The sequence below is a fragment of the Hyperoodon ampullatus genome (assembly GCF_949752795.1).
Source record: "Hyperoodon ampullatus genome assembly, chromosome: 2".
NCBI classification, from domain to species: Eukaryota; Metazoa; Chordata; class Mammalia; order Artiodactyla; family Ziphiidae; genus Hyperoodon; species Hyperoodon ampullatus.
In genome coordinates, this window is record NC_136915.1 from 75826393 (window position 1) to 75849682 (window position 23290).

The window sequence follows — 23290 nt, forward strand, 5'->3', positions numbered from 1 at the left end:
AAGACAAATACTGTATGCTGACACATATATATGGAATTTAAGAAAAAAAAATGTCATGAAGAACATAGGGGTAAGACAGGAATAAAGACACAGACCTACTAGAGAATGGACTTGAGGATATGGGGAGGGGGAAGGGTAAGCTGTGACAAAGTGAAAGAGCGGCATGGACATATATACACTACCAAACGTAAGGTAGATAGCTAGTGGGAAGCAGCCGCATAGCACAGGGAGATCAGCTCGGTGCTTTGTGACCACCTGGAGGGGTGGGATAGGGAGGGTGGGAGGGAGTTGCAAAAGGGAGGGGATATGGGAACATATGTATATGTATAACTGATTAAATTTGTTATAAAGCAAAAAAAAAAAATAATAAAGATGACAAAAAAAAAAACCACTACTCAAAATTAAAAAAAAAAAAGAAGTTCTATACTTACTCTTTTTTTTTAATACCTTTATTGAAGTATAATTTCTTTACAATGGTGTGTTAGTTTCTGCTTTATAACAAAGTGAATCAGCTATATATATACATATATCCCCATATCTCCTCTCTTTTGCATCTCCCTCCCATCCTCTCTATCCCACCCCTCTAGGTGGTCACAAAGCCCCGAGCTGATCTCCCTGTGCTATGCAGCTGCTTCCCACTAGCTATCTACTTTACATTTGGTAGTGTATATATGTCCATGCCACTCTCTCACTTCGTCCCAGCTTACCCTTCCCCCTCCACATTTCCTCAACTCCATTCTCTATGTCTGCATCTTTATTCCTGCCCCTAGGTTCTTCAGAACCTTTTTTTTAATTCCATATATATGTGTTAGCATATGGTATTTGTTTTTCTCTTTCTGACTTACTTCACTCTGTATGACAGACTCTAGGTACATCCACCCCACCACAAATAACTCAATTTTGTTTCTTTTTATGGCTGAGTAATATTCCATTGTATATATGTGCCATATCTTCTTTATTCATTCATCTGTTGATGGACACTTAGGTTGCTTCCATGTCCTGGCTATTGCAAATAGAGCTTCAGTGAATATTGTGGTACATGTCTCTTTTTGAATTATGGTTTTCTCAGGGTATATGCCCAGTGCCGGGATTGCTGAGTTGTATGGTAGTTCTATTTTTAGTTTTCTAAGGAAACTCCATACTGTTCTCCATAGTGGCTGTATCAATTTACATTCCCACCAACGGTGCAAGAGGGTTCCCTTTCCTCCACACCCTCTCCAGTGTTTATTGCTTCTAGATTTTTTGATGATGGCCATTCTGACCGGTGTGAGGTGATACCTCATTGCAGTTTTGATTTGCATTTCTCTAATGATCACTGATGTTGAGCATCCTTTCACCTTTTTGTTGGCAATCTGTATATCTTCTTTCGAGAAAGGCCTATTTAGGTCTTCTTCCCATTTTTGGATTGGGTTGTTTGTTTTTTTGATATCGAGCTGCATGAGCTGCTTGTATATTTTGGAGATTAGTCCTTTGTCAGTTGCTTCATTTGCAAATATTTTCTCCCGTTCTGAAGATTGTTTTTTTGTCTAGAGTATGGTTTCCTTTGCTGTGCAAAGACTTTTAAGTTTCATTAGGTCCCATTTGTTTATTTTTGTTTTTATTTCCATTCCTCTAGGAGGTGGGTCAAAAAGAATCTTGCTGTGATTTATGTCATAGAGTGTTCTGCCTAGGTTTTCCTCTAAGAGTTTGATAGTGTCTGGCCTTACATTTAGTTCTTTAATCCATTTTGAGTTTATTTTTGTGTATGGTTTTAAGGAGTGTTCTAACTTCATTCTTTTACATGTAGCTGTCCAGTTTTCCCAGCACCACTTATTGAAGAGGCTGTCTTTTTTCCATTATATATTCTTGCTTCCTTTATCAAAAATAAGGTGACCATATGTGCATGTTTTTATCACTGGGCTTTCTATCCTTTAACACTGATCTATATTTCTGTTTTTGTGCCAGTACCATACTGTCTTGATTACTGTAGCTTTGTTGTATAGTCGGAAGTCCAGGAGCCTAATTCCTCCAGCTCCATTTTTCTTTCTCAAGACTGCTTTGGCTATTCGGGGTCTTTCGTGTTTCCATACAAACCTTTGCTCTAAATGGTTCTGGAATGCCTCTTTGGGAATTTTCTTCAAAGCCTCCATTATATTCTTCTAAGCAATGTGTCAGAATACTTTAGGATGTGGATTCTGTAGTCTGGGTTTAAATCAGAAAGCCACAATTTATTATTTGAACAGATCGAATGGCTTTATCTCTCTGTGCCTTACTTTTTTTCCCCCCACCTGTTTGAAAAGGGAGAGATGAAGACAAGTGGAGTAAATAATAAAGGTAACTACCTCTTAGAGTGTTGTGAAGGTAAAATGAGTTAATACATGTAAAGCTCTAAGAACAGCCCATCATCAACTCACAATAAATGTTAACTACCGTATGTGAGCCCTTGGGCAAGCAACTGCATCTCTCTGAGGCTCAGTTTACTCACCCAGGGAGGAGGATTAATGCTTTACCACCACAGGAGTTATTGTGAGAACTGAATGAAATGTTTTAGCCCACACAGTTTAGTGTCTGACATGTAGTAAGCACCCAGTAAATGTTAGCTGCTATTATTATTACTATCCCTGGTGACGGAAAATCCATGACCCATGAGGATGACATTGAATTGAATAAATATCCAAGTTATTCCAGTCAAGTCTGAGTAAATGCAGTTGATGATAACATTTCTCTCTGGCTTCATCCTCTTTGACCATCACATTAAACTCTATCAACTAAGCCCCTTTTCTTGGAGCTCCCACTTTGGCTTTTGTGATTTTCCTGATCCTCCTTCCGTTTCTTTCCTCTCTCCTGGCTCTGTTTCACCTTACTGCCCTCTCATCATGAATATACCTCAAACTCTAACTTCAGCTGTGTGCTTTCCTTGTTACGCACTCTCCCTTTGGTAACACAGTGTATTCTCTCACATCTGCTGAGAATCCTTAAGTCTCGCCTCTCACCGTCTCTTGGGATTGAACCCAACCTAATCCTACAACATCAGTGTGTCTGGAACAGAACCCATAACGTGAGTCATCCCTGCCTCTCTCCCGAGGCCGCCATGCCCAGTCTCTCACACAGGGTAATTAAGTCTTTGTTTATAATGCATTGAACATTTGCCTTTTCCTTTTTGTTATCAGTAGTGACCCCTGGATCAGGCTCTTGGCTCCCCTTGTTAGACCAGAAGGTTCCAAACCTTTCTATCTTGCACCCCCTCAGGAAACATTTTTGATCATATATCCCCAGTGAACATGTATTTATTTACAAATTATACACATGTTCTACTCTACTAATATATTTATGTACATGATTTTACAAAGAGAAAAACAGACATAAAAATGAGAGTGAAGAATTTGAAATAAATAGTTTAATGATTTTAATTTTATGTATTAAATGGGTATGAAATGCCTTTTTGCTCTTGCTAAATGTATTATGAATAATATCTTTTAGTAAGAACAATGTGATTGAATGTGCCTACTTATTTCTTGAAACGTTGATGATACTTCATAATACAGCTATTTAAAGCTTCCATGTTTGGCTTACTTTGGTACTTGTTTTTAATGTCTTACCCAATATGAAAGGGACTGCTCAAAACGTGTAGATCCCAAACAAAGGAAGTGTTGGTTGACTGTACCTACTAAATCATGATGATTATCCTTTACCTTTGTCTGGAATTACTTTCAAAAGTTTTTTGAAATGCAATGTGTATTTTTAGTATAGCTGAAGTTTTCTTCTATTTTAGTTTTCATGTATATGTTTGTTAGTTGATTTTCCCATGATTGATACAACCCAGAGGATGCATTAAGGAGGTGTGATGAGTAAAGTATTGTGAGCTTATATTTCTTTATGATCTGTCCCAGAAATTTAATATCACATTTAAAAAAAAATAAGTGATTTGGGAAAATGCCCCAGACATATCTTTAAGAGAATAGAAAAGCAGGATAAAAAGCTAGAATACTCACTTAAAAAATAGTCTATATATATTCACCAAAAAGTAATAGAGGGAAAAATATACCAATATTTTAATAGTGGTTACCTCTGGGAAACATGATAATGAAGGATTTTTGTTATTTTATTCATGCTTTTCTCTCTTTTCCAAAACTTCAAATAACATTTATTATTTTCAGATCTCAACAAATAGCATTTATTAATTTTAGATCTCAACAAATAACATTTATTAATTTTAGATAACAAAAGTATCTTTCTGACACCAGATACTTTTAAAAAGAAAGAAGTTCCAGATAACATTTGAGTTTCAGACCCCAGATTAGCTGTGCTCTTACTGTTTGCATGGATAGCTGTAATATACAGCACAATCATTGATGTTCGTAAATAATAAACCTGAACTAATCAGCAAACATTAAATTGTGTTCCGTACACTGTGTTTATAACAAACAAGTAACACATTTTAGATGGATTTATTTTTTAGAAGTTAAAAAGTTTGGGTACTTGAAAGGCTAACCTTGAATTATTTGAAAAATTGTTATATGATGCCAACTGAATAAAAATGCCATGAGTTTCTCATTAGAGAATATCAAGGGTGTTAACAAGTCAAGAGAAATACCAATGACTTATTGAGAAAATCAACGGTGTTATTTAACCCAGAGGATGTATTTTGTGTCCAATATACTGTAAATAATTCTGAAATGACGTAAATGATGTAGAAGTGGTTTTCAAACTGTGCCATGGAAACTTTTAGAGCCCCTGAAAAGTGGACAGGGGAATCTTCCCTTTCCCACCCATGAAACACTTCAACCAGAGCAGTACAGCTTTGATCAGTTTTACAGGCAGGGGAGTCCGCACAAACTTTGGTTTGAAAAAGGCATTCTACTGCTAAATTAGAAGTGTAAAAACGCTTGGACTTATGCCCACCACACTGGGGAGGAAATGGGGCGGATATGTGTCACAAAGGACAGAGAATACAAACTAATTATATTTTAGAAGATCTTTCAGTGTAAATATGTGTTTCTTCTATCCATACACCTCCAAAAGACAAAAACGCCCAAAGCAAAACAATGAAGGCAGGAGAAATGAACCCATACCAGAATCTGGAAAGTGGGTTGCTCAATCATCTCAAGCCAATAGATGACTTCTGCACCAAGTTCTTTGTAGGAACAGAGGTGAGTTGGAACTACCTGCTTATAAATTACATTGAAATATGTGATTATGACCTCTACAGTACGTTTGCCTTTTGAGAACTTACAATATTTTTTGTAGTCTTCTATCTTTTGGCTTACAATATTTATACTGTTTTCATATTTTTATATGCTTGCTTGCATTTAAAAGTTTTAACCTCAGTGCCTCATAGCTTCATATATGAGATGTTCCTGAACAAAAGTGGAAGTCTATAAAATTAGGTATGACTCTTTTTACTAATAATTTTTTGATCAGCCTGCAAATATTTATCAAACACCTGTACCGTACGGAAGAAACCATGCGAAGTGTTAGAGATTTACTAAGAAAATATATTGCTTTGTTAGGCCAGAACAATCTAGTAGGAAACAGAGTGAAAAACTCACTCGATTCAAAAGATAAATAACAACTGAACATAACAATAATGACAAAATATGCATAAACATGAAATTTACCATCTTAACCATTTTTTTTGGCTGCATAATCCATAAGTTTTCTTTCTTATTTTTTTAACATCTTTATTGTAGTATAATTGCTTTACATGGTTGTGTTAGTTGCTGCTATATAACAGAGTGAATCAGCTATACGTATACATATATCCCTTCCCTCTTGCATCTCCCTCCCACCCTCCCTATCCCATCTTTTTTTTTTTTTTTTTTTTTTTGCGGTATGCGGGCCTCTCACTGTTGTGGCCTCTCCCATTGCGGAGCACAGGCTCCGGACGCGCAGGCTCAGCGGCCATGCCTCACGGGCCCAGCCGCTCCGCGGCACGTGGGATCTTCCCAGACCGGGGCACGAACCCGCATCCCCTGCATCGGCAGGCGGACTCCCAACCACTGTGCCACCAGGGAAGCCCCTATCCCATCTTTTTAGGTGGACACAAAGCACCAAGCTGATCTCCCTGTGCTATGTGGCTGCTTCCCACTAGCTATCTAGTTTACATTTGGTAGTGTATATATGCCCATGCCACTCTCTCACTTCGTCCGAGCTTGCCCTTCCCCCTCCCCGTGTCCACAACTCCTTTCTCTACGTCTGCATCTTTATTACTGTCCTACCCCTAGGTTATTCAGAACCTTTTTATTTTTTTTGAGATTGCATATATATGTGTTACCATACGGTATTTGTTTTTCACTTACTTACTTCACTGTGTATGACAGTCTCTAGGTCTATCCACCTCACTACAAATAACTCAATTTCGTTTCTTTTTATGGCTGAGTAATATTCCATTGTATATATGTGCCACATCTTCTTTATCCATTCATCTGTTGATGGACACTTAGGTTGCTTCCATGTCCTGGCTATTGCAAATAGAGCTTCAGTGAATATTGTGGTACGTGTCTCTTTTTGAATTATGGTGTTCTCAGGGTATATGCCCAGTGCCAGGATTGCTGAGTCATACGGTAGTTCTATTTTAAGTTTTCTAAGGAAACTCCATACTGTTCTCCATAGTGGCTGTATTAATTTACATTCCCACCAACAGTGCAAGAGGGTTCCCTTTTCTCCACACCCTCTCCAGTGTTTATTGCTTCTAGATTTTTTGTGATGGCCATTCTGACCGGTGTGAGGTGATACCTCATTGCAGTTTTGATTTGCATTTCTCTAATGATCACTGATGTTGAGCATCCTTTCACCTGTTTGTTGGCAATCTGTATATCTTCTTTCAAGAAAGGTCTATTTAGGTCTTCTTCCCATTTTTGGATTGGGTTGTTTGTTTTTTTGATATTGAGCTGCATGAGCTGCTTGTATATTTTGGAGATTAGTCCTTTGTCAGTTGCTTCATTTGCAAATATTTTCTCCCATTCTGAGGGTTGTCTTTTTGTCTAGTTTATGGTTTCCTTTGCTGTGCAAAAGCTTTTAAATTTCATTAGGTCCCATTTGTTTATTTTTGTTTTTATTTCCATTTCTCTAGGAGGTGGGTCAAAAAGGATTTTGTTGTGATTTATGTCATAGAGTGTTCTGCCTATGTTTTCCTCTAAGAGTTTGATAGTGTCTGGCCTTACATTTAGTTCTTTAACCCATTTTGAGTTTATTTTTGTGTATGGTGTTAAGGAGTGTTCTAATTTCATTCTTTTACATGTAGCTGTCCAGTTTTCCCAGCACCACTTATTGAAGAGGCTGGCTTTTCTCCATTGTATACTCCTGCCTCCTTTATCAAAGATAACGTGACCATATGTGCGTGGTTTTCTCTCTGGGTTTTCTATCCTGTTCCATTGACCTATATATCTGTTTTTGTGTGAGTACCATACTGTCCTGATTACTATAGCTCTGTAGTGTAGTCTGAAGTCAGGGAGCCTAATTCCTCCAGCTCGGTTTTTCTTTCTCAAGATTGCTTTGGCTATTCAGGGTCTTTTGTGTTTCCACACAAATTGTGAAAATTTTTGTTCTAGTTCTGTGAAAAATGCCAGTGGTAGTTTGATAGGGATTGCACTGAATGTGTAGATTGCATTGAGTAGTATAGTCATTTTCACAATGTTGATTCTTCCAATCCAAGAACGTGCTATATCTCTCCATCTGTTTGTATCACCTTTAATTTCTTTCATCAGTGTCTTATAGTTTTCTGCATTCAGGTCTTTTGTCTCCATAGGTACGTTTATTCCTAGTATTTATTCATTTTGTTGCAATGGTAAATAGGAGTGTTTCCTTAATTTCTCTTTCAGATTTTTCATCATTAGTGTATAAGAATGCCAGAGATTTCTGTGCATTAATTTTGTATCCTGCTACTTTACCAAATTCATTGATTAGGTCTAGTAGTTTTCTGGTAGCATCTTTAGGATTCTCTATGTATAGTATGATGTCATCTGCAAACAGTGACAGTTTTACTTCTCCTTTTCCTATTTGGATTCCTTTTATTTCTTTTTCTTCTCTGATTGCTGAGACTAAAATTTCCAAAACTATGTTGAATAATAATGGTGAGAGTGGGCAACCTTGTCTTACTCCTGATCTTAGTGGAAATGATTTCAGCTTTTCACCATTGAGAATGATGTTGGCAGTGGGTTTGTCATATATGGCCTTTATTATGTTGAGGTAGGTTCCCTCTATGCCTACTTTCTGGAGGGTCTTTATCATAAATGGGTGTTGAATTCTGTTGAAAGCTTTTCCTGCATCTATTGAGATGATCATATGGTTTTTCTCCTTCCATTTGTTAATATGGGTTATCACATTGATTGATTTGCATATACTGAAGAATTCTTGTGTTCCTGGGATAAACCCCACTTGATCATGGTGTATGATCCTTTTAATGTGCTGTTGGATTCTGTTTGCTAGTATTTTGTTGAGGATTTTGGCATCTATGTTCATCAGAGGTATTGGCCTGTAGTTTTCTTTTTTGGTGATATCTTTGTCTGGTTTTGGTATCAGGGTGATTGTGGCCTCAACGAATGAGTTTAAGAGTGTTCCTCCCTCTGCTATATTTTGGAAGAGTTTGAGAAGGATAGGTGTTAGCTCTTCTCTAAATGTTTGATAGAATTCGCCTGTGAAGCCATCTGGTCCTGGGCTTTTGTTTGTTGGAAGATTTTAAATTACAGTTTCAATTTCAGTGCTTGTGATTGGTCTGTTTATATTTTCTATTTCTTCCTGGTTCAGTCTCGGAAGGTTTGCCTTTCTAAGAATTTGTCCATTTCTTCCAGGTTGTCCATTTTATTGGCATATAGTTGCTTGTAGTAATCTCACATGATCCTTTGTATTTCTGCAGTGTCAGTTTGTTCTTCTCCTTTTTCATTTCTATTTCTATTGATTTGAATCTTCTCCCTTTTTTCTTGATGAGTCTAGCTAATGTTTTATCAATTTTGTTTATCTTCTCAAAGAATCAGCTTTTAGTTTTATTGATCTTTGCTATCGTTTCATTCATTTCTTTTTCATTTATTTCTTTCTCCTTTCTTTTTCTCTTCACTGTAATGGGCCTCTCACTGTTGGGCCTCCCGCTGCAGAGCACAGGCTCAGGACGCGCAGGCTCAGCGGCCATAGCCCACGGGGCTAGCCGCTCCACGGCATGTGGGATTCTCCCAGACCGGGGCACGAACCCATGTCCCCTGCATCGGCAGGCGGACTCCCAACCACTGCGCCACCAGGGAAGCCCCTTCATTTATTTCTGATCTGATCTTTATGAGTTCTTTCCTTCTGCTAACTTTGGCGTGTTTTTTTTTCTTCTTTCTCTAGTTGCTTTAGGTGTAAGTTTAGGTTGTTTATTTGAGATGTTTCTTGTTTCTTGAGGTAGTATTGTATTGCTATAAACTTCCCTCTTAGAACTGCTTTTGCTGCATCCCATAGATTTTGGGTCATCATGTTTTCATTGTCATTTGTTTCTAGGTACGTTTTGATTTCCTGTTTGATGTCTTCAGTGATCTCTTGGTTATTTCATAAGGTATTCTTTAGCCACCATGTGTTTGTATTCTTTCTAATTTTTTTCCTGTAATTGATATCTAGTCTCATAGTGTTGTGGTTGGAAAAGATACTTGATACAATTTCAATTTTCTTAAATTTACCAAGGCTTGTTTTGTGACCCAAGATATGATCTATCCTGGAGAATGTTCCATGAGCACTTGAGAAGAAAGTGTATTCTGTTGTTTTTGGATGGAATATCCTATAAATATCAATTAAGTCCCTCCTGTTTGATATATCATTTAAAGCTTGAGTTTCTTTATTTATTTTTATTTTGGTTGATCTGTCCCTTGGTGAAAGCGGGGTGTTAAAGTCCCCTACTATGATTGTGTTACTGTCGATTTCCCCTTTTATTGCTGTTAGCATTTGTCTTATGTATTGAGGTGCTCCTATGTTGGGTGCATAAATATTTACAATTGTTATATCTTCTTCTTGGATTGATCCCTTGATCATTATGTAGTGTCCTTCTTTGTCTCTTCTAATAGTCTTTATTTTAAAGTCTATTTTGTCTGATATGAGAATTGCTACTCCAGCTTTCTTTTGGTTTCCATTTGCATGGAATATCTTTTTCCATCCCCTCACTTTCAGTCTGTATGTGTCCCTAGATTTGAAGTGGGTCTCTTGTATACAGCATATATATGTCTTATTTTTGTATCCAATCAGCCAGTCTGTATCTTTTGGTTGGAGCATTTAATCCATTTACATTTAAAGTAATTATCAATATGTCTGTTCCTATTACCATTTCCTTAATTGTTTGGGGTTTTTTATTGTAAGTCTTTTCCTTCTCTTGTGTTTCCTGCCTAGAGAAGTTCCTTTAGCATTTGTTGTAAAGCTGGTTTGGTGGTGCTGAATTCTCTTAGCTTTTGCTTGTTTGTAAAGTTTTTATTTCTCTGTTGAATCTGAATGAGATCCTTGCTGGGTAGAGTAATCTTTATTATACGTTTTTGCCTTTCATCACTTTAAACATGTTCTGCCACTCCCTTCTGTCTTGCAGAGTTTCTGCTGAAAGATCAGCTGTTAACCTTATGGTGATTCCCTTGCCTGTTATTTGTTTCTTTTCCCTTGCTGCTTTTAATATTTTTTCTTTGTATTTAATTTTTGATAGTTTGATTAATATGTGTGTTGGCATGTTTCTTCTTGGAGTTATCACGTATGGCACTCTCTGCACTTCCTGGACTTGATTGACTTTTTCCTTTCTTATATTAGGGACGTTTTCAACTATAATCTCTTCAAATATTTTCTGTGCCTTTTTTTTTTTCTCTTCTTCTTCTGGGACCCCTATAATTCGAGTGTTGGTGCATTTAATGTTGTCCTAGTGATTGCTGGGACTGTCCTCAATTCATTTCATGCTTTTTTCTTTATTCTGCTCTACAGTAGTTATTTCCACTCTTTTATCTTCCAGGTCATGTATCCGTTCTTCTGCCTCAGTTATTCTGCTATTGATTCCTTCTAGAGAATTTTTAATTTCATTTATTGTGTTGTTCATCATTATTTGTTTGCTCTTTAGTTCTTCTAGGTCCTTGTTAAACATTTCTTGTGTTTTCTCCATTCTATTTCCAAGATTTTGGATAATCTTTACTATGATTTCTGAATTCCTTTTCAGGTAGACTGCCTATTTCCTCTTCATTTGTTTGGTCTGGTGGGTTTTTACCTTGCCCCTTCATCTGCTGTGTATTTTTCTGTCTTCTCATTTTGCTTAGCTGACTGTGTTTGGGGTCTCCTTTTCACAGGCTGCAGATACGTATTTCCCGTTGTTTTTTTGTGTCTGACCCCAGTGGGTAAGGTTTCTTCAGTGGGTTTTGTAAGCTTTCTGGTGGAGGGTACTGGTGCCTGTGTTCTGGGGGTTGAGGCTGGATCTTTTCTTTCTGGTGGGCAGTACTACATCTGGTGGTGTGTTTTGGGGTGTCTGTGAACTTATTATGATGTTAGGTAGACTCTCCGCTAATGGGTGGGGTTGTGTTCCTGTCTTGCTAGTTGTTTGGCATAAGATTTCCAGCACTGTAGCTTGCTGGTCGTTTAGTGGAGCTGGATCTTCACATTGAGATGGAGATCTCTGGGGGAGCTTTCACCATTTGATATTATGTGGGTCCAGGAAGTCTCTGGTGATCCAGTGTCCTGAACTCAGCTCTCCCACCTCAGAGGCTCAGGCTTGACACCCGGCTGGAGCACCAAGACCCTTTTGGTTAGTCTGAGATCTTCTGCCAGTGTTCAGTAGGTGTTCTGTAGGAGTTGTTCCCCATGTAGAAGTATTTTTGATGTATTTGTGGGGAGGAAGGTGATCTCCACGTTTTACTCCTCCGCCATCTTGAAGGTCCCCTTTAACCATTTTTAAGTTTACAGTTCAGTAGTATTAAGTACATTCATATCGTTGAGTAGCTATCACCACCATCCATCTTGAGAACTATTTCATTTTCCCAAATTAAACTTCTGTAGCAATTAAAGCAGTAACTCCCCATTCCCTACTGCCTCCCTCTCCTGGCACCACCATTCTACTTTCTGTCTCAATGAATTTCACTGTTCTAGGCACCTCATGTAAGTGGATTCATATAATATTTGTCTCTGTGCACACCAAAGTTTTGTAAGCCAAGGATGATAGCTTTAGAAAGAGAAATGACCACAAAATCTTAAAGCAGAAATTAAAGCATGACACCCTCTGCTTAAACTCCTCTTTAGTGACTACTTAGTGACACATGAAAAATCCAAACTCTTTACACCAAATGATGTAAGATTCTGCATCATTTGGCCCCTTTCTCTCTCTCCACTCCCATCTGCACCAGTCTACTCACTCTCTCTGTCTGCTCTGATTTCTTCTCTCATTCTTCTTACCAAACTCTTTCCTGCCTTTCAAGTCCTTGCATTCCTTGGAATGAATGTCATTCTTTATTCAGCAGATATTTACTGAACATTTAATATATACCAAGCACTATTCTTGGCCCAGGGAATATAGCAGAGAACAGACATCCAAAATTCCCTGCCATTGCGGGGCTAACCACCCAGTGGGACACTCTCCTACCAACCCCTGACATGGCTGACTGATCCTTGTACTTTGGATAGAGAGTTTAAGGGATGCCTCTCTGGTATCTAGGTTGACTGGCTCAGGGCTGAAGCTGGAGGAAGTGGAGCCCTGGAGGCAGGGAGGCCTGGTAGACAGTGAGCTCAGGTGGGCCCACCCAGTGGTGAAGAGGGCCTGAGCAGTGGGGCCGAGAATGTCACACAGGCTTGGGGGCAGTGGAATTGTCAGAACTAGGTAACCAGATGGAGAGGGATGTGAAGGTTTCTAGCCAAGTGGCTGGTGATGTAATCACCACTCAACACATATTTATTAACCTGGTGCAAATTATTCCCTTGACTCGGTTCAGTTTCAGAGTTCCACATACCAGCTGTGAGAGCCAGGAGATATTAACTCTCTTACAGGACTTTGGTGAGGGCTGGGGTCATGTACGTAAAGCTCCTAACAACTCCAGCAGCACTGAGTGCTCAGGAAATGGTAACCCCAAGGGTGATGTGCCACAGGCGATGGGCTAGAGGTGTACAGTAGATGCATCCCAGGCTGTCTGCTCCCTTAGACTGTGTACCAAGAGGGGAGGGAGGGCTTGTCCTCAGACTCTGAACTTCCAGTGCCACACACAGTCCTTGTTTGTTAAATGAGTTGACATGGATGAATGAAAGCACAGATGAGTGAATGAATGAGTGGCCCTGGTCCCATGAGATTGTCCTTCACTTTGCATAAATCAAATGGTTTCCCATCTTCTCTCTCTCACCTATGCATCCCAATCCATCCCTCCCTCTGAGTCCTCTTAATTCATCTTAATATATACCCTTCTTTGTGTTTTCCTCTTATTATTTAGTTAAAAAAACATTGGGATTAGGAGATTGCATCTGGGTTTTACATTTATAAGATGGTGGCCTGGGAATAAATTTTTTCTCTGAACCTCTCCCACCTCTTCATTCACTGGTTCTGTCTGTCTTTCCCCTTTGTGTGGCAATTTCTGCCTCTTGTTTACACCAAGTCCCTCTTCTTTCTCTTCTCCTTAAAACGGCCATAAATAGAACTGGAATACATATTACTTGTTATGTCATTTGGCTAGAACTCTATGTTTCCTCTTCTCAACTTTCAAAGATGATGAGTACCATACATATTCCCTCTTTCTCTCTTATTCCATGAATATTTATTAAATACTGACTTTGTAACATGCTGAGAACAAATCACTGGATAAGATGGACTAGATCCCTCCCCTTCTGGAGCTTTCAGTCTATTGGGACAATTTTTTGTTAACAATGACTTTGGGAACCCAGCAGTTGGAACTTGTGTACCTAGAATAGTTTCGTAATTGCCTGTGTTCTCCCCATCAATGTGTGTAGATTAAAACTCAACAAATTCATTTTTTTGTTTAATATAAAATCACGTAATCATTTTGAGCCTTCCCTCTCCACATTGCACCAAATTATCATTTGATTAAATTGACCTGTTACTTTGCATTTGTTTGGGTCGTGGTCAGTCTTAGCACATGAATAAGAGGACTTTTGTCTTTTAAGTTGTCTCATCAGGAACCTGTAATATTTTTAGGAAGGTGAAGTGATATACACAGATTGGAAAATGGAAAGAGACCCTGAAACTGGCCGATTTATGAGTAAGTTTTGATGATTGCTCTGTTATTAATAATTTATTTCTTTTTTACGAAGTATGAGTAGCCCTGTCCTTGCTAATGGGAGAGAGGGCACCTGAGGTTCTGACTCTACACTTGTTACTCAAAGTGAGGGCTTCAGACAAGCAGCACAGTTGTCACCTGGGAGCTTGTAAGAAAAACAAAATCTTGGATCCTACCCCAGGCCTGCTGAATCTGAATACAGATTTTAATAAAATTCTCCAGGTGATTTGTTTTCACACCGAAATTTGAGGAGCACTGATGTATTGATACTTAAATTACGGAGACCCTTGGACAATTCAATTTTAAAATAACAATGCTCTTTCAATAATTCAACAACCCAGTAGCTCAGCTATGTGGAAATTCTGAGTCAGCATGAAATTATAAGCTAAATTTACCATGATCTTGAAGACCTCAGCCCTGTATAGGAGAAGTTAACTCTAGGGCCCTCTTTTGGGGCTGGGACTGGTCGTGCTCACATGTTCCCCTCCTTCCGGGGCCCAGACTCTGGGCAGATGAACAGAGGTGGGAGGGACACACCCAGGTGTGAGCAAGGATCAGTGTTAATAGATAAGGCTCCCCAATAAGCAAAGTTCTCTATCAAAGCTCAGAGCATTGGGGTGCACTACAGTTACAACAACTTACTTTAAAGCTTTGGATTTTATCATGGCATGAAAAAACTGGACAGCTACATGTAAAAGAATGAAATTAGAACAGTCCCTAACACCATATACAAAAATAAACTAGAATGGAATAAACACCTAAATGTAAGGCCAGACACTATCAAACTCTTAGAAGAAAACAGGCAGAACACTCTATGACATAAATCACAACAAAATCCTTTTTGACCCACCTCCTAGAGAAATGGAAATAAAAACAAAAATAAACAAATGGGACCTAATGAAACTTAAAGTCTTTTGCACAGCAAAGGAAACCATAAACAAGACAAAAAGACAACCCTCAGAATGGGAGAAAATATTTGCAAACGAAGCAACTGACAAAGGACTAATCTCCAAAATATACAAGCAGCACATGCAGCTCAATATCAAAAAAAACAAACAACCCTATCCAAAACTGTGCAGAAAACCTAAATAGACATTTCTCCAAAGAAGATATACAGGTGGCCAACAAACACATGAAAGGATGTTCAACATCACTAATCATTAGAGAAATGCAGATCAAAACTACAATGAGGTATCACCTCACACCAATCAGAATGGCCATCGTCAAAAAATCTACAAACAATAAATGCTGGAGAGGGTGTGGAGAAAAGGGAACCCTCTTGCACTGTTGGTGGGAATGTAAATTAATACAGCCACTGTGGAGAACAGTATGGAGGTTCCTTAAAAAACTAAAAATAGAACTACCATACGACCCAGCAATACCACTACTGGGCATATACCCTGAGAAAACCATAATTCAAAAGGAATCATGTACCACAATATTCACTGAAGCTCTATTTGCAATAGCCAGGACATGGAAGCAACCTAAGTGTCCATCAACAGATGAATGGATAAAGAAGATGTGGCACATATATACAATGGAATATTACTCAGCCATAAAAAGAAACAAAATTGAGTTTTTTGTAGTGAGGTGGATGTACCTAGAGTCTGTCATACAGAGTGAAGTAAGTCAGAAAGAGGAAAACAAATACCACATGCTAACACATATATATATGGAATCTAAAAAAAAAATAGGTTCTGAAGAACCTAGGGGCAGGACAGGAATAAAGATGCAGACTAGAGAATGGACTTGAGGACACGGGGAGTGGGAAGGGTAAACTGGGACGAAGTGAGAGAGTGGCATGGACATATATACACTACCAAATGTAAAATAAATAGCTAGTGGGAAGCAGCCTCATAGCACAGGGAGATCAACTCGGTGCTTTGTGACCACCTAGAGGTGGGATAGGGAGGGTGGGAGGCAGACGCAAGAGGGAGGGGATATGGGAATATATCTATACGTATAGCTGTTTCACCTTGTTATACAGCAGCAACTAACACAACCATGTAAAGCAATTATACTCCAATAAAGATGTTAAAAAAAAAAAAAGAAGGAATACAATTTTCTAAAAAAAAAAAGAAAATGTATTTGAATCACTTTTCAAAGTGTAGACTAACCATGATATAAGGAAGTGGCAGCTCCTGGGACCTCTAGAACACCATGGATCAGTGAGGCGGAGCAGCTAAGCTAGGTTTGCAGAAGGAGATCTGGTCAATCCTGTGGGTGGCTGAGACAAGTGGACGTGTGAATGACTGACAGAAGTCCGGAGGTCAGAGCCACCGCTTGCTGTGGACAGCTGTTGGGGCTCAGATCTCTGCCTTAAACTTCATCTTCGTCACTTCTATCTGCTGAGACTGGTTCTGCAGGCTAGAGTCTGCCTTAGACCTTGGAAGGCTTGTTTTGTCAGCATTGCCTCCAGGGTGGCCATTTTCATCTGGAAACAGAAGCACTCCTACTTTTCTTACATAGGTCTCCAGCCTAGAGACCCAAATGTATGTTATTAATCAGAATGAGGCATTGAGAGAAGATTAGATGTGACCCAAAAAGAGGATCAAGTGCATGTAGAACTGAGACCGATTTTCCATTTTCCAGTCATTTCCAATTCCATAATTTAAAGTTGAACTCAAAATTATATATTGGATGTAATGAATTACATTCAACTACTTTTATACTTATTCATGTTTCTATTTATTCAGTTATTCAAGAATGTTAATTGTGCACGTGCTGCATGCCAGGCACTATAATACATGACAGCAGCCTCCACTACACCCCTGGGACACAAACTGAGACCATGACTCAGCTCGTGATGCCATGACTTGGTTATGCACAGATGGACACTGGTTTCTCCTGGTCTCAGATTTTCTTAGAGCCTTACCCTGGTGCCAGCTTCCTAAACTGCTTTTGAGGCAGCCCATGACAAACAAGTTGAGTTATTTATTTTAAATAGATTTTATTCCATCTATAGTACCAATGACAATAAACTTAAAAACCAAGAACTTTACATTTGTACCTCATTGATGTTTGTTTTTTGTTTCTTTCATTCATTCATCAAATCATTATTGAGAATCAACTATGTGCCAGGCACTGGGAATACAAAGATGAATAAGATATTATCTCCCCCAAAGGGGTTCCATTATCTATTGGAAAAGCCAACCACATAAACAAATGATGACATTGCACTGTCATTAGTGCTATGGTTGGAAAAAAAAGACAAACACAAAATGACATGGAAACCAGGGAGGGACCAACTCTTTTGGGCTGTTAAGAAAAGGCCCCACTGGGCTTCCCTGGTGACGCAGTGGTTGAGAATCTGCTTGCCAATGCAGGGGACACGGGTTCGAGCCCTGGTCTGGGAAGATCCCACATGCTGCAGAGCAACTGGGCCCGTGAGCCACAATTACTGAGCCTGCGCGTCTGAAGCCTGTGCTCTGCAACGAGAGGCCGCGACAGTGAGAGGCCCGTGCACCGTGATGAAGAGTAGCCCCTGCTTGCCACAACTAGAGAAAGCCCTCACACAGAAACGAAGACCCAACGCAGCCAAAAATAAATAAATAAATAAATTTTAAAAAAAAAAGAAAAGAAAGAAAAGGCCCCACTGAAGAGAGATATGGCTGAGCTGGATCTTGAAGTGTGGTTTGCAAGTTTCCAGCTGGAGAAAGGCATTCCAGGTAGAAAGACGAACAAGTGCAAAAACATGGAAGCTCAGAAGAGCAGTGCACAATTAGTAAACAGGGAGATCTTCTGGCCAAAGCATGGTAATAGAGAGGGCAACAGCAGCAGGAGAGGTGCCAGGAAGGACATTTGAGTCCAGATGGCAAAGAGCCTTGAGTGCTTTACTAACCTGTGGACCTTATTCTAGTACCACCAGTATAATCAGAAAATCACTCTGTCAGGAGAGCAGGGGTTAATTAATTGGTGGGAAGTAGGATAGCCAGTTGCAATAGCCTAGATGAGAGATGGAGAGGACTGATGTACAGGGAGGGTGACAAGGATGTCCAGCAGAGGAAATACAAGAGGGAGAGAGAGACATACGAGTCATCATGCCAGGACTTTGTGACCAGTGGGATGTGAGTGGGAAAGAAAAACAGAAGTTGCTGTTAATTTCTTGACATTTAATTCATTCCAAAAAAATGAGAAATAGCTCTAACCACCTACTTAAAGGCTATTTTTAAGTCATCTTAATACTTTAATACTTTAAAATTACCAGTCAAGTATTTTGCAACATGGAAAGCCAAATGACACTGTTACTCCCATTGGATAATGGTTGAAGTTCAGGGAAAGTCAATGTGTAGATATGCTGAACTGTAAATTGCATGCCCTACTTAACATTCTGTGAACTGGCAGTGTTTTCCTTGGAAGCTACCAGCCTGATATCTTTCATAAACACCATGGAGGTTTCCTGGGTAAAGATGAGGCAAATACTGGGAGCCATTTTCTCTTGATCTGCTGGGAGCCCCATGTTCTTATCTCAAATATACAACAAGGCAGGAAGGAGAATTTCCTTTTCTAAGAAGAAGCTTCTGAAAGACAGGTTACCCTGACTGAGCTGTGTGTGATGAAGAAGTCCAAATCCAACAGATGATCTAAGTGACAAGCTAAGAAATACAGGCTGATGTATTTGATGATGATGACAGTTAGCATAATCATCTCATGTACTCAACTCACAAATTGGCACACGTCATATGTTAGGCGCTCAATTCTCTCCATGGATTAATCCTCACAGCAACACTGTGGATTTGAACCCAGGGGGTCTGTGCTCTTAACCACATCAGTATACTAAATCCTTCATTAGATAATGACTCTGGAAAACTACTGTTTTGTTTATTGTAAGTTTCTTATAATAACCTGGCTGGGGGCTCTGGCATTTCATTTAATAACTTAAAGACAGCTCCATTTACTGCTGAATGGCTCTAAGGTCTTCCAAAGGACAAAAGGAAGAAAAAGTTATATGGGCTGAGAACCTCTAACATGTTAAAAGTACAAATCTTGATGGTTATCTATATTCCTATCACTGTTGGTCATTACATTTTGCAGAGGGCCTCTAGACTCCTGGATAGCCCTGCTCACCAGAGTGAGGTGGTATAGGAAAGCCCGGCTCACCAAGGACAAAACCAGGATCTGAGGGACACAAGCAGCAGCAAGAAGAAAGCTGCTGACTTCCAGGGGTCTCCTGCCTTCCCAGAAATCTTCCAGATCACTTCAAGGTGCCCTTAGAAATAAGGCTCCTGGGGCTTCCCTGGTGGCGCAGTGGTTGAGAGTCCGCCTGCCGATGCAGGGGACACGGGTTCGTGCCCCGGTCTGGGAAGATCCCACATGCCGCGGAGTGGCTGGACCCATGAGCCATGGCCGCTGAGCCTGCGTGTCCGGAGCCTGTGCTCCGCAACGGGAGAGGCCACAACAGTGAGAGGCCCGCATACCACAAAAAAAAAAAAAAGTCTTCTGTGCTGTCTTCAGGATGGAGCTTTGGTTAGAGGAAGAGTGGTCTTTTTTAACCTCGAAGAACTATGTTTAAATTTATTTATTTTTATTATATACACTTTTTTCAAATAATTTTTACATTGAGATAAAAATATACATAAACAAGAAATTTGACATCTTAACCATTTTTTAAGTACAGCTCAGGGGAATTAAGTACATTCACATTGTTGTGCAACCAATCTCCAGAACTCTTTTCATCTTGTGAAACTGAGACTCTGTACCTGTTAAACACTAGCTCCCCACTACTCTTTCCCCTCAGCTCCTGGCCACCACCATTCTACTTTCTATCTCTATGAATGTACCTGTTGTAAGTACCTCATATAAGTGGAGTCATACAGTATTTGCCTTTTTTCTTAAGTTTTTGGCCACACCACACGGCATGTGGGATCTTAGTTCCCCAACAAGGGATCAAACCCCTGCCTCCTGCATCGGAAGGTAGAGTCTTAACCACTGGACTGCCGGGGAAGTCCCAGCATTTGCCTTTTTGTGACTGGCTTATTTCCCTTAAAATAATATACTCAATTTTCATTCCTGTTGTAGCGTATGTCAGAACTCCCTTCCTTTTGAAGGATGAATAATATTCCATTGTATGGATATACCACATTTTGTTTATCCATTCATCCATTGATGGACACTTGGGTTACTTCTGTCTTTTGGGTATTGCAAATAATGCTGCTATGAACAGGGGTGGACAAGTATCTCTTTGACACTGTATCAGCTTTTTACAAGATTATGGTAGCTTTTTTTTCTGCTTAATGTTACATTGTTGTTCTGAGAAAAAAAAACCTACCTTCACATAGCTGTTAATATGATAAGTTTCAGAGTAAATTCGTGGTTTTAGTATAAAATAGCCACACATTGTGGTTTGGCCTGGACAGGCACATATTTTTATGGCCATCCCTGGGGCTTGTGGGTATGGGCAGCAAGGAATGAGGAGCAGCCAGCTCCAAAGCCAGGACTGGGGAGAGGAAACCCAAGCCATGGTGAAGTAGGCAGACCAGGGGAGCAGAAGGACCCTGGTGCCTGGGGCAGAGACAGCGGGGAAGCCTTCATCTTAATATCTAAATCTGCTTGTCCTCTAGTCTTCCCAGTGCAATAAATGGAAAGTACAGAGAGCCTGTTGCTCTTACCAGAAACCTGGCTGCCATTCTCAGCACTCATCTCTCTCACCCCTCCTGTCAACTCTAGCTTGCAAATGTTTCTTGATTATCCACTCCTCCACTGCACCTTCATCCAAGTCATCATCCTCTCTCACTAGAACTACAGCAACAACCTCCCATGGTGTCCCCTCTTTGCTTTTACCTGCTTCTGATCCATTCTCGCCACAGCAACCAGAGAATCCTTTCATATGTCAATCAGATAGTCTTCTAGGCCTAAAGGGCTCATTAAAAAAACATTACACTTAGAATGTAATCTAAATGTTTTTCCTAACAAGGCTTTGCAAGGTCTGGACTCTCCTGGTCTCCACTGTTTCCTGTGTCTCACCCTGGGATTATCAGACTCTAGCCCTATTGCCTTCCTCAAAATAATAAATGCACTAAACACTTCTCAGGACTTTGGCGTGTATTTTTCCTCTGTCTGGAATGCTACTCCACACCAAAATCTTCCCGTGCCGAACTCAAGCCTAAATGACTCATCTTCAGAGAAACCTGTTCTGACCATTCAGCCTAAATTACGAATGTCCCTTGTTATTCTTTCTTGTGATATTTTTTACTTCATAATACTTTTCACATTTTTTTTATTATATACCTTGGGATTTGTTTGTTGAGTATCTGTCTTTCCACTGGACTGTAAGGTCCAAGAGGACAGATCATGTTTGTTTATTAACCATTGTTTACCCATCCATCTACAGTACCTGGTACATACAAACAATCCACAATTATTTATTGACTAACAATATATACTATTGACTAACTGATAGACTAATAAATGAGTGAATGAATAAGAACAGGAAGTGTTCCTTTGAGCTTGAAAAGTAGCCTTGATGGGAATTTCCCTGGACTTGCCTTAAAAAAAAGGAGGAGCCGTCCCTTGACTGATTCATTCACCCCAACTGACCTCTGGTTCTCCACTCTTGGACCTCATTAATTGGGACTTATCTGTCCATCGGAGGTCTGCCCATTCTTCATTGCAGGAATGTAAACAGTGTTATAACATGTGAAATGGCCTTTTCCACTCCAACAGCAAAGAAGCCCGTGAGCCTCTACACAGTCCATGATGGAGGTGTCCATACCGTTCAGAGATCACCTTTTTACAAGGACATTATCCTCACTGTTGGGGGTTGGAACATGGCCATCTGGAAAGAAGGTATTATGGTAAGTTGCCTGCAAAATGGAGGAATGGGTGTGTGGTCCTTTGTTATTGAGAAAAACAATAGGAACAACAGACTGTTCTGACATAACAATGCCTTTGGGACACTTTTTAGAGAAATTGGAACAGATGGCCTGGGCCCCAGCATGTCAGCAGAACCACTACAAGCCTTTGGAAAACACAACCATTTGCTTTTCTTTCCTGAGGGAAGGAAACATTAACAAGTCTTTTGTTCTCTGAAACCAAACAGTCTTTTCTTCGAAATACCGTGTATATCATGGGCAGTTCCCTTGATTTATGTTTTTCCCTCTGCTTAAAATACAAGATGGGATGCTGATTATGGCACAAAGTCCAAGGAGAAGCAATGGGTCTGTCACTGCTCTTGCACCGGGCAATTTGTCAGCAGGTTCAGAAAGTGGGACTAGGAAAGCTAAGGGGTCCGTCACCAGGCAGGCAGAGATGTGCATGGGTCAAGGTGAGGCAGTGCCAAGAATCCAGTGGTCCGGATTAGGGCAGGGCCTGGGTCCAGGCAGACAGAAGCTAAACTGCCAAAAACTAGAAAGACTGGTAAAATCTAGTGAAACAAGGGCATGGGAAAATCAGTATGATATATCCCTCTCATGAGCTACTTAAGAAAATTATCAAAATCTGTAAAAAAGTATGTGTATATATATATATGTGTGTGTGTGTGTGTGTATTTCAGAGCTGTAATATATGTATTCTTCGACCTGACACTTTTTTTTCCTTTTATTTCTGGGACTCTAACTTACAGGAATACTCAAAAAAATAATGTGTGTGAATATATGTACAAGTTTGTCATTGAAAAAAGTTGAAAACTCCTTAAGTGTCCATCCACAAAAGGACTTCTACTTTATAACAATGTACTTTTGTATGCTTATTTTTATTTTACAACAAGCAAGCATTAGTTTTGCAGTTAAAGAGAAAGACAAAAGAAATTTAGGCAAGATTGTCCAAAGACCATGCAGGGGTCAGGAACCTGGTTACCCACCAAAGCTGAAGGAGCTGAGGAAGAACAGGTTTGACCTGTTGCCTCTAAGGAGTCCGTGAATTGGTGACCTTCTTTGTTCCCTGTAGGAAGGTTTTGTCTGCATGTATGGGAGGGTGGAAGGCAGCTCCATGACTTAGTTTAGTCCCGAAGATGTAAGTAGGTGAACGAGCCCAGGCGGAGCATGACGGTAGGAAGAGAGCACATTCTGATCTTCAGTCTCTATGAAAACCTCCCAAAGGAGGCAAATTACCCCAAAATAGAGAAAAGATAAGATGATCTTATGTTGCTTTGGTGGTCCAGAATCTCTCCCAAATAATATTAATAA

The 23290-nt window shown here is 39.7% G+C and overlaps 1 protein-coding gene across 1 annotated transcript in view; it reads left to right on the forward strand.

Annotated features, from left to right (window-relative positions):
• Positions 1-23290, forward strand: part of DNAI3 (dynein axonemal intermediate chain 3) — a gene marked incomplete at both ends in the record, with an annotated part of 87308 nt that overhangs the window by 56093 nt on the left and 7925 nt on the right. The window contains 3 exons of the mRNA XM_079721235.1: positions 5002-5129; positions 14087-14150; positions 21831-21961. Coding sequence (XP_079577361.1) covers positions 5002-5129; positions 14087-14150; positions 21831-21961 — 323 coding nt within the window. The remainder of the gene's footprint in view (positions 1-5001; positions 5130-14086; positions 14151-21830; positions 21962-23290) is intronic.